At 50.4% G+C, this 12,255-nt stretch overlaps 1 protein-coding gene across 6 annotated transcripts in view; it reads right to left on the reverse strand.

The window, feature by feature from the left end:
• Positions 1–853: 853 nt before the first annotated feature.
• Positions 854–12,255, reverse strand: part of LOC119453526 (E3 ubiquitin-protein ligase RBBP6) — a 94,914-nt gene continuing 83,512 nt past the window's right edge. For 5 of the 6 annotated variants that reach the window (XM_049668222.1, XM_049668224.1, XM_049668223.1 and 2 more), the window contains 2 exons: positions 11,413–11,850; positions 854–5,105 (listed from right to left, as the gene is read on the reverse strand). In XM_049668222.1, coding sequence (XP_049524179.1) covers positions 1,802–5,105; positions 11,413–11,850 — 3,742 coding nt within the window. In that variant the 3' untranslated portion in view covers positions 854–1,801. The remainder of the gene's footprint in view (positions 5,106–11,412; positions 11,851–12,255) is intronic. The other variant, XM_049668225.1, reaches the window with a different exon arrangement.

Here is a 12,255-nt window from a genome sequence, read left to right on the forward strand (position 1 = left end):
GTTATAGCCACAAATAATCTGTCAGGACTGCTTATGAGTAAGCGCTGCTGAAAGGTGAAACTAGATGTTAAAATAAAAGCAATAATAGCAGGAAGAATCAATAATCATTCATTAAAAGCCACCCACACACACACAAGAAAGAAAGCAAGAGGCGCAAAATTTAACAGGGCCATTCGGTAGGACTCCCCAGGAAACTCCTGGACTGCAGAGCAGACATTCCTGTGGCTGAATCACGGAGTAGAGGCACCAAACCTGAGAATCCAAGCACAGCGTTAAACGCTGCTATCGCTGTCAATGCTTCTCCCAAACGCGAAACTGCCACATTTTTAAGCACTTGCATTACCCAACTCATGGCCAATCCCTAACAGTGAGTTGCGCCATTGCACCAAAAGACCACCACCCAACCAAGCCACACCTTCTGCACTGCGCAGCCGGTGCTTTACCAATTAAGCTACCCAGGCAGCAATCCTCCCAACCACCTTCTTGCTTATTTGTGTATGTGTACTAGATTAGCCGTGAAAGTGCTGGGCAGCACAGCTCACAGCCAATGCAGTGGATGTGCAACATCCGTTTAACTACTGGTCTCGTGTAAAGTGGAATCTCGTTGATACAATCTTCACGGGAACCGGAAAATAAAGTGCATCATCCGAAAATCGTATGCAACCAAATCGTATTATCGAAAGAAAAAGAGACTGTACCACCCCGAAAAACGTAGTATTATGCAGAATCGTATTCCACTGTATAGTATGCGAGCTTAGGAGAAGGCAACGTGGTTTTGGAAGGCTACCAAAGGCTAGCATAAGGGGCGTTGCCAGTAGGTCCAGCAGCTACTGGCAAAGAAATTGCAACAGACTTGTTTCTTTTTAAAAATAAGCTCTATTTTTTATTTTTTTTATTTGGTAAGCAACAGTACTATTTACAGACTGCACATCCAGTCATCAACAGAAAGACCATGTCGCTAAAGAGATGAAACACACAGCAGCTTATTTGGTCAAATAGCGAGACACGCCTGTACAGCAGCAGACACGCACAGTTGAATGATTGACTTCCGTTGCGACAAATTTACAGACAACCGTGTCAAGCCCCAACACAAGTCGCGAGGCCCTCATCATTTCAAAGACTAAAAAGAAAAACTGACACCCTCGTCAGCCACTATTCGATCACCAGACAAACCGTGCATGCATCAGAGAAAGTACACGACCAAAAGACAGCTAACTACCACAACGTCGCATTGATTATTATGCTGCTAAGTTTGGGACAGCCACACAAGACAAAATTGGGCATCCGTATCATCTATCCTGACTCTGTATTACAGCATTCTTTTTCTGTAGCACAATTCAACCTGCTTAGAAGACTGGTATGTATTGCCTTGGTATGTAGTGGCCCCAGTCAATGCACAATGCACTTATTTATGCTGTGCACCACAAGAACCAGTGATCCCTGGAACACGGCATTTCAAAACACTTCAACCCAGCGCTTTTCCAGTACACAATGAAATCAAGGGTCCCTGCCATGATAGTTCAGCAAGTACTTAACTGTAAAGTAGTCTTCTTATGGTATTCAAATGAGCAAATACTGTCTCAATGCCCTGAACACCCTCCCAGCAAATACCTTGCGAAGAGGACCACAACATATAGGATGGGAAGCACAACGTCCTCTCTGAGGTACTAAGAACACAAGGACGGCCAGGGCCTCCTCAGTGAGCAAACAACTGAAGGGGGGGGGGGGGGGGGGAACACAGATGATGATGAGTAAAATGGGAGAAATGAGCAATGAAATAAATGAAACACTCGGTCTTTTTTTAGTCCGACTTGTCAGCCTTCTTGGACTTTTTCTTCTTCTTGTGCTTGTGCTTGTGCTTTTTATGCTTCTTGTGCTTCTTCTTGTGTTTCTTGTGCGAGGTGGCCCCTTCGTCGCTCGAATCCGACGAGGAGCTGCTGCTTCGGTCGTCTGCCGACACTGGCGGCACCAGAGCCGCTGCTGCCACTACAGCAGACGCTGCCGGAGCCGTTGACGCAGCTGGGCTTGCGCTTGACTTTGCGGGTGCCAACGCCTCCTCTTCGGCCAGCCGCGACTTCTTACTGGCTAGCGTTTCGACGACCGTGACCGCCCTGCGTTTGGAGCTGCCGCTCCTGCTCCCCTGCAACAGGGCAGGGTCGGTGGTGCCACTCGAACCGGGCTCGTCCTCGATCATCTCATCGTAGTCAGGCTCGAAGCGCGACTCGTCCTGTGTTGACTCCTTCCGGTGCCGCAGTGCAGACTCCAGAGATGCCAACGTCGGGGACACCTTCTTTTCTGGCTGCTTTGAAGTTGTTGATGGCGGTGCTCGGCTCTCCTGGCCACTTGCAACACTGCCTCCAGCAGCTGACAGAGTCGCTGCAGAGGACACTGCAACGTGCGACGACTTATCCTTGTGGTGGCGCTGTCGTTCCTTTTCGCTCTTGTCTTTGCTTCTCGACCGCTGCGATGGCTGAGACACCACAGACAGAGAGCCTCCAGCTGCCATTTGTTCGGCAGACCAATCACCCCGGCGAGACCGGTGGGGGTCCTCAGCATTGCCTCGGTCTGCGCTCTTGCTTCGCAACCGTGGTGCGTCTACACAACGTTCGTGCATCCTGAGCCGTTCGGCATCTTCGGCTGCGTGGCGGGATCGATGCTCATCCGGTGCCTTGCGTCTGCTATGCGACATCTCCACTTCCATTCGCTTGTAGTGAGCCTCCTCATATGCTCTCCTCGCTCGCTCCTCCATCATGGCAGCATAGTACCGCTCTTCCTTGTGGCGTCGTCGTTCGTCGGGATGCATGTCTCGGCTGCTTGACCGGTGCGGCAACTCTTTCTCCCGGGGCCTTCCAGACCTCGATGACCTGGAAAGGTCACGGTCACTCCTGCCAGGCAGAAGTACTCGACTATGCCCCGCTGCCTCCAATGCCCTACGGTCTTCTAGCCTTGACCTGACGTCCTCCGGTGGAAGTCTCCTGTCGTGGTCCAACGAAGCACGATCATCTAACCTGCCTCCGCCACGATCATCGCGACGGCTGCTCGATTTGAGTGGCTTTGCGCTGTCGCTCGCCTCCCCACCTTCGCCACGGCTACGCTTCTCCCCAAACTTGGACCTATCGAGCTTGACCCTCTTGGTCTGCTGGGTGCCTTCTGACGAGCTTCCCCGCTGTTCTTTGTCAGATGTTGTGACTGATCGCCTCTCCTTCTCAGTAGAAGTGATGGTGACTTGCAGAGTGCCGTCCAGCCGGTCTCTCAGCCTTAGTGGCACCGATGGGTCCCTCCAGCCTTCTTTCACCTCACGAACGCTAGACTGCGAAGATTCGTCTGCGGCCACTGGCTGCGAGTTATCTGGTGAAGCCACTTTCGATGGCAGTTTTTTCGGCTCCGATGCAGTCGCTGGCCTAGCGAGTGCTGCGGTGGCCGCTGCGACTGCGACCATGGCCTTCTTCCGCGGCTTGTGTAGCAGCACGTTCTCAGCACGTTGAAGCACTTCTGAAGACACCATGGGTTTAGTTTCCTTGGCCTCCTCCAGTGGCTCACTTGGAGGAAGCGGAGATTCTTCTCCCTCGAGTTCTTCCCTCTCCCATTTGGACAGCTCGGGCACTTCAACTTGCAGCACATTTTCTTCCTCCTTGGGTGCAGTGCCTTCCTTTTGCTCTGGCTCGAGCTCGGTCTTGTCCCAGATTGTGTCGACAGTGTCCTGCGTTGCTTTTACGTGGCGTCTGGTTTCTTCCGCCGTTGCCACTTCGCCCTTGGCCTCCTCTCTCTCATCGCTGAGCAACTTTTTCTTAGCCAGCTCCAGCTGCTCCTCTATCTTTGACAGTCTGGCAGCATCTGGGACACCTTGCTCGAGCTCCGCTGTCAGGAAGGCCACCATCGACTGCTCGCGGCTCAAATCCATGGGAGGTGTCAGGAGCAGCGACTTAGTCAGCAGCCTCGCTTCACGTAGCTTCTTCTTCTTCTTTTTGCGCTTGAGCGGCTCGTCGTCGGCACCGGGCAGCTGCTGGCTGGACTCATCCGATGTTCTGGCAGCTATCTTGGCGGCCATCTTTTTAAGCGCCTCTTCTTGCTTCAGCTTTTTCTTGTGCTTGTGCTTGCGCTCCTTCACAGCCGCAGCGGCACCTTCCGAGAGAGTCTCCTCGCCTTCGGCCTTCGTAACTTCTTGGGACATCTTGGCCATCTCTTTGGTGGAGGCAGGCGACTCCTCCGCTTTGGTTTCAGCAGCTTGCTTTTCCCCTTCCGGTGGAGCCACTGCAGATGCCTTCGATGCCTTCTTGACAGCACCTTCCTGAATGCCTGCTGCCCTTTCTTTTGACTCCTTCCTGGACTCCTTGGACTTGTGATGGTGCTTGTGCCGCAGAAGTTTCTCTTCCTTATCCTTGGATCTCTTGCGGCTCTTGACGGGGCCTTCAGCCTCGAGGCGGGTCCCCTCTTTGCCTTCTGTGCCCTCCCTTGACACAACCAAGGGCGTTGTGATAGCCTCGCCATGCCGGCGATGTTCACGGGAACGGCTCTCCCGGCTACCCTTGGGCGATCGCTCGGACACCGCCTCTGGTGGAGGAGGGCAGTCTCCTCTTGGCCTTTCTCTCCTGCTTCCAGGATCGCCATGGTATGCTCGGGAAGGCACCCCCATTGGACCTGGTGGCCCACCACCCTCGTAGCGATCGCTCCCGCGGCTGTCGCCTCGGTGCGGCGGAGGAGGTGGTGCCCCCGGAGGGTAGCCGGGTGGGTAGCCACGGTAGGCAGCACCAATGCCGTCACGGTGGTGATGCGGTGGATAGTAGTGTCCTCCACGGCCGTCAAACTCAACAGGTGGCACCATGTGCTCGGAGGGATGGTGTGGGTAGCCTGGGTGATGCTGGTAGCCACCGGATGGCCCCCCGTAGAAGCCACGCCGAGCTCCACGAAATGACGGTGAGCGGCCTCGGTAGCTGTGGGGTGGGGGACCTGTCAAGTGGTGGGGTGGAGGCGGTGGCAGTGGGTGGTGGTGATAAGATCGGGGAGAGCGAGGAGTACGAGAGCGACGATATGCACGGCCGCTTCCGCCACCATGGTAGTGATGTCGTGAGCGCCGTGTGGATCGACTGGGAGACCTCGAGCGCGACCTGCAAACAATGACAGAAAACAAGCAACAAGTCTAGTCAGCACTCAGTAGGTGAAAGTTAATGCACTAAATTGCTGAAACATCTTTCAGCTCCCAAAGGGATAAAAGAAACGAGTGAGAAAATCTATGCTGCATTTCACTGTTTCCATACTGTTGTAATTGTTACAATTGCAGGCTGCCACACAGCTCTGTGATCCTACTCCCATCCACTCTTCGGAGCAAAGCTACCTAACTGTCAATAGCTCTGAGCTGACAGTGCTACTGCAGCCACGACCACCACCACCTAAAACAATGGTAGCTTTTGTCACATGCAACACCCCTTGTGCTGCGGTATCCCAGGCCACTGCCACAACCCCTGCTTCTCTTTGAGCGAAACACCAATTTCACAAAACATTGCAAAGATTGTTCACTGTCAACAATTAGCTTAGCACAAGACAGTGATCCACAAAGGTTACTGTGCACATTAGCTGCACATGAAGGCTGCATTTTCTTGTTAATTGTCTCGACAGCACATGGTTGCAGTGACATGCAGTAGCACATGTCATTGGTATACACTTATGAAGCATAAAGATACTCATGAAGGCCCTCTCCCCCCCTCCTTTTTTTTGACAGAATTATATCATCTAGAGCAGTGGTTCTCAGCCATGGATGCGCCGGCTACCCCTTGTGGACCGGTGGAAATGATGGGGGACCTCTCGCAGTAATGGGGGGGGGGCAGAGGTTTATTTTCTTTTTAGACGAAAAACATTGGCAACAAACATTGTGACGTCTTTTAATTTTGTATTATCTTGTGAGGATTGCTTCAAAGCTAAAACACACACATGCACGCACAAAGTACAGTAAATCACTGTGATGGCCTGCAGAATCTGGTTGCCACCTGTCATACCTCACAAGGGCAGGCTACTTCATTTATCTTACCCTGAAAATGTACCACACATGTTAAGCACATAAAACAGGTAATGGAATGTGAACAACTTATAATGCCTATTTCAGCCCCTGTAGTGCCTGACATGAGGATTAAGTGCTTGTGTTAGGCGTAAAGTTGTGTGCCTGTAAATCTTGTCTCTACAGATTCCGACTTTTCGAATAAGTTTGGATGATATTTCTCACGAACAATAGAGCGACACTTTCTGCGAGCTTGCCTTCAAGACATTATGCACTCGTAGGGCTTCTAATATATTTGCCTTGAATGACCAAGCGCCTGCCTTTTGATGCAACAAACAATTGAAAATTCTCTTCTAAACAATTTTTTCTGCATGAGACATTTCATCGAAGGCTCTCAGTGTCCTTATCATAGAGGTATTTCCACTTTCATAAGGTAGTTTAAAAAATTTTCAAATGTTTCAATTTTCAAATTTCTTTTATGAATTAGCTACGAATACTTAAGCTTCAAATATTGAATCGAATATTGAATAAAACAAAATTAACTCGCGATTACGATACTCCCTAATGCGAAATTTGAGCGCGGCTCTTTACGTGTTTTCATTTCGCGATATATTGAAGCAAAGAATTTGAGAGAGACATGTAGCAGAGTCGGCAATCGTCAAATATCTGACCTGAGGGTCAAACGCATCGGCTTTTATATGTGACTCGTCGAAGGTTCCAGTGTAATCGCTGGTACCGCTTGGGTTCCAGAAAGTACTACAGAATTCGCATTGCACATACGATCAAATTACGAAACAATTGCAAACCATGACAATCGAAACAAGCACGAACGAGACCAAACCAAGCAAACCAAACAAGCGCATGCGAGAGCTGACACGAACAGACGATAGTACGAAACTAGCAGTCTGGCTGAAACCAGATACGAGTATGCATCAAGCGGTCTGGCAGGTCTGCATGAAACCAGTTTCCGGCGCGCACGTCACTGACAGGGCCGCTCTCATTGGTCTCCGCCGTTCACAGCTCGCACATCTCATCTTTCACCGTTGGGGTCGTTCGCTTGGTTGCGCCGTTGCCTATGTTCGCCGTAAGACCGTGCCATTAAGAGCTGCGCTCTAATATGCACATGCATTTATTAGCAAGTTGAGTTAATTTGATAGGTTGGAACATTGTAATTACAGTAAAACCTCGGTGATACGAATCTCGCGGGGTCGCGGGAAATATTCGTATCACCCGAAATTCGTATCATCAAAACATACACAATATTAAGAAACATGAATATATTTTTACCAGAAAATATTTCTAATAGTGGAATCCCATTGCTACCTTCCTCGTTGTTGCGTTTTCCCGGCTGCTACAGTCGCGTTTTCGCGGTTCCTACATAAATCCCATTCAGTTGCATGTATAGTCGAATCGCGATAATTCGAACTCGAAGGGGCCCAAAAATTTGTTCGAATTTTTGAAATATTCGTGCACCATAGCACGACGTACGAACGGTGCAATTCGTGAAATATCGCGGCGCGCAAACACATATAGAGCGAGGGCCACGAAACTGCCCGCGCTCGCTTCGCGATAACAGCAGAAAACGAAACTTCAGGGAGTGAGCGGCCCAGGCACGGCGAGAGAGATTGTGGTTGTGAAGAAGAAGGGGTGACGGGCGTGCGCGGGGACCATCGCAGGTGAGGGATGAGGGCGGCAGGGAAGCGGATTTGGCCTCGGCAACTCTGTCGTTCCCCTCGCCCTTCCTCTCAACACCCTCTAGCCCCCTCACCTTCGACTGTCTCCGTGCGCGCCCGCCGGCCCGGCGCCAGCTTAGCCCGCTCCCTGAAGTTTCGTTTTCTGCCGTTGAAACGAGCGTTGGTCGGACTGGGCATCCGCCGTTGCTTCCCAGACGCAGCGGTGGCTGAGACGTCGGCACGTACACGCGTGTTCCGGCTCCACGCAGGAACGGCGACCTTGACGTCATTTTTTTTTCTTCTATTTTTTTTTCTCCGCGCGGTGTTGAGGGGTCTCGCCTAAGCTTTTGCTCTATGGCGGTTGCGGAGCAATGCCGGTCGGAGGCGCTGCCACCTGATTTGGCGCGCTGCTGAGAGCATTGTCGGTGCGCGGTATGTTCAAATTAACCATCGCAAATGCTTTCGCGATTGAATTACTGGGTGTTTCCCGTGATACTTTGCCAATCTATAATGTACCGGAATGTTACGTTGCGTTTGAATGTGGCGGTCACGTAAATTTAGCGGTGCAGCCGGCTTGTACATTGCAACAAGCGACCGATGCGTTGCAACAAGCGACCGGCATGCACGTTGAAGATACGACGCACTCGCGCGGGTGCCGTATCCTGAAAGCGATCTGCGACGTGCACATAGTGCGCGCCCGCGCGGACCTTATCGTCAAAATGATCTGCGATGTTGATAAAGTGCGCCTAGTGTCAGTAGCTTCGTATGCGCTGTGCCTTTGACGTTTAGTTCGCGTTGAAGCGAGAGACAGCGCAAAGGTTAATTCGCTCGCTGCTGCTGCTGCGTTTCCGTTGCTTCACCTTTCGAGCGAAACTGCGGCTTTTTTTCTCTCTTTTTTTTTCACGGTCCCTTGAAAAACAGATCAACGGGACGTTTCCTTATTGCCCAAATCGTCAACGATCGCCTTCTGGAAGGCATATAAGTGCGTGCACTGTGATCTTGGGAATGTTTTCGCACGCCACTGAACGCCTGAGCACGTCGAGTGCAGGGAGCGTTTTGACCGTCGGGGCTGCGCCTCGGTCGTCGTTGCAGCAGTGGTAGTCGTCTACTTTCTTGCTAAACATCGGCTAGGCTGTGATGTGGTCCGGTCCGCTCGACGTGGGGACCAATGACAGATTGCGCAGCCGCGTGACGTAGTCAGTTGCTTGGCGACTATGGATCCCGCCCAGATCCCGCTGTGCCGGCTTGTCTGTGCCGGTGGCCCCGCTGGCTCGGCCGCCACCGCTGTTGCTCACGCGTTCGTATGATCTGTAGCGGCGCGGCAACACGTTCGGAACAGCCGATTTTTTTCGTATTGTGAGCAATGTATTTCGGCCGGGGAATGTTACGAATTCGTATCACACCGAAATTCGTACCAGCTGGTTTCGTATCACCGGGGTTTTACTGTACACTGTCCATGTTACCAAACTAGACTAGTAAGCCGTTATACTACAACACTGTGTATTTGGCTCATGTCAACTCGCAAAATTTAGTAATTCCCACTAGCTGTCCTCGCCAGCCTGTGCTTTATTATACCGCATCAAATACCCGTAAATGCGGAGGCATTTGACCCTGTGCCAGTCGTCACTCATTACACTTGCTGTCAAGCCATAAGCTCATGAATTGGGGGTGGCGCGGCACAAGAAAAAAAGAAAGAAGCTCGAAAATCTGTGCCCCTTGCTACTAAGAGGCTGGCTTTCCCGCAAAGTTTAGACGTTTAGTGGCTAAGTATGCTTTACAGGTGAAATTTCACTAGCAGCACGAAATCACAAAATTCAGCACAAGATCACCCCAATATTCTTAGATTAGATAAAAACAAATGCTAACAACCTTGCTAAGATTTGTATCCAACCGAATATTCGAACATTTTCAAATAACTATTTTTCGAATCGAATACAAATATTAAAAATATAATATTTGATTATATTGAAACTTATTGAATATTCACACACCCCTATTTTTTGGGTGTGGGTTTTGCAGACCCCATTTGAGAACCACTGATCTGAGAGTGATGGGCGGGTGACAAGATATTACAGCACATTTGATAGAGTGAACAGCTAGAACATACAGGTCTGTAAGGAAGTCACATTGCAGTAACATGCTATATGTGGCTGCCTTTCATATGAATTGATAAGAGTGGTGCAATAAAAATGCCAATAACTTACTGGAATGACCTAGAACATGGGCACGACACAGAAAGTGCACTGTTAAATGGAGAAGGAACTGAATACAGTCGAATCCCCCTACAACAAATGCCGCTACAACGAATTTCCGCCACAACGAAGATTTTCCGATTCCCCTTCAGCTGCCTATAGAAAGTAATACAAAAAAGGTCTCTCTATAACGAACGCGTTTATTCAGTATTTCCGCTTCAACGAACTTTTCGAGAACGGAACTGGGGACTGAATTGAAATTGGAACTGCCGAGTAGTCAAATTAGAAGGCCCTTTCAAAGCTGTGACGATTGTATGTCCACTTGAACGAAGTTTTCGCGAACGAAATCAAGTTCAAAGTACCTATTTACGCCACTGCAATCAATAGCCACAAGTGGTCATCAGCGCCTGCGCGAGGCTGCACGGGATCACCGCAATCGCTGCCGTTTCCTGTGGTATGTGTGTCCAGTCGAAATGGCCACGCCAACGAAGAAGCGTAAATTTCTCTCTCTTGAGGAGAAGGCACATTTGATCGCCGAGGCAGAAAGTGGAAGGAAAACATTTTGCAATTTCGCCCGCAGACGACGAGACGCTGGCATCATCAGCGTCTCATTGTCTGCAGAAAATGCCAACCCGCTAGACACACTGACTCCGGCGACTGCTTTGAAAGTAATGGATCCTTTTGACCTCATCTTAAAAGTTATCAGAGCCCACGACAATTACATTGCAATGGCTCTTTGAATGTACTGTGAGACTCTCATAACAGCTTTGCTTGCCGTGAAGCATAAGAAATCCAGGCCGACCGCCTTCTGGAAATAAAACTTCCGGGAAGCGCATGCTTGCCAAGTTTGCCGACTTTGTCATAAATATGCAATGAAATTGTGATAATTCAAACCGCTTCATTGTGACGGTACATGTGCCGCAGATATGAGTGTTTCGCGATTGGCCGGGCACGCGCGTCGAGTTAGGCGTCGGCTGCAATGTACGAAAAATACTGTAACAGCGGTGCGAAATGCATTCTCTCGTGAATTGACCGCCTTCAGGTATGTCTCAACCTTTGCCCCCATGCCATCGCAAAGATTTCCCGGACGATGGTTTCGGTTTTGTTCACGGCTTTGCCATTTGGCGTACGTATATACATACTAATTTCGCGTCAACGAAGTTCTGCCACAACGAAATTTTTCGTGTGTCCCGTGAATTTCATTGTAGCAGGACTCGACTGTAAAACAATGTCTTGAGATAACATTTGAACTTAGAAGAGTGTAAATAAAGTAAGTCAGCATAGAAAAGTAGCATAAGACTTGAGGAAGCGATACTTCGCAGTGAAATTTTTGTACAGACATCACTACACCCCTTTTGCATTTTTTGGCCATGCTAAGATCTTTGCAGCATTATACTGAATAAAGAAAAGTGTACCCAAAAATTAAAAAAAAAAAATCCCTTTAGGAAAGTATTTCCCTGAATTTTCCAAGCAACCACTGCAAGACCTGTGGACATAAAGCTTCTGATTGCAAAAATGAAAACAGACACTTACACAGACAAGAAAATAACTGCCGTACCTGTAGCTGCCACTTCGTGATCGCCGTCCGTGAGGGCTCTTCGAGCCCGCCCGCCGGCGTCCTTCTCCACCTCTGGGGCTCCGCGGTGACCTGGACCGGCGGTGTCGCACGGGTGACCGTGACCTCGACCTTGACCTCGAGTATGACCTCGACTGTGACCTTGGTGTGTATGACCTGGAGTGCGGCGAATAGGAGCGTGAACTGCCACTGTAGCGCGAGTGTGGCGAGCGGGGCGAGTAGGACCGGGAGGCAGCACTGCTGCGGCCCCCGCGCGACTTGGAGCGCGACCGGCTGAAGGACGACGAGCGGGACCGGGAGCGCGTCTTGGAGTGCGAGCGGCCACTGCGCCGTTCCCGCCGCTCGCGATGCCGGATGCGTTTCAGGTCAAGCAGGTGCTTTTCAAACTGGTCCAGGACGTCACCCGCCCGCCGACTGCGGCTGCGAGGGGGATTGCACCAGAAGGGGGAGTTCGTTAGTGTTCGTTAGCTTTTAGGGACCACACACACGACTGGCACACTTCGCCACAGATCAAAGCAAGCACACTTACCGGGCCTGCACCAAGAGGCCTAAGAAAGGTGCACATGGAAGAGTGTGCATGTGAGTGAACACTGTCCAGGTAAAACGGCAAAACGCCACCTAGCATTAATGCCAGTTTTACCCAAATTCAAGAGCCACTGTCTACAGTGTATGTTTGGAGAACTATAATTTCGTACAGACTGTGGCATCAGTCCCAAGTGACACTTTTGTTCCCTGCCATCTGCAAGAAGTACTTCCCAATTACAATGAAGCGTGTCTACTTCAACCATTCGCCATTTCTTTGTTTCACAAGATGCTTCTTCACAT

The sequence above is a fragment of the Dermacentor silvarum genome, chromosome 5 (assembly GCF_013339745.2).
Source record: "Dermacentor silvarum isolate Dsil-2018 chromosome 5, BIME_Dsil_1.4, whole genome shotgun sequence".
Taxonomy (NCBI): domain Eukaryota; kingdom Metazoa; phylum Arthropoda; class Arachnida; order Ixodida; family Ixodidae; genus Dermacentor; species Dermacentor silvarum.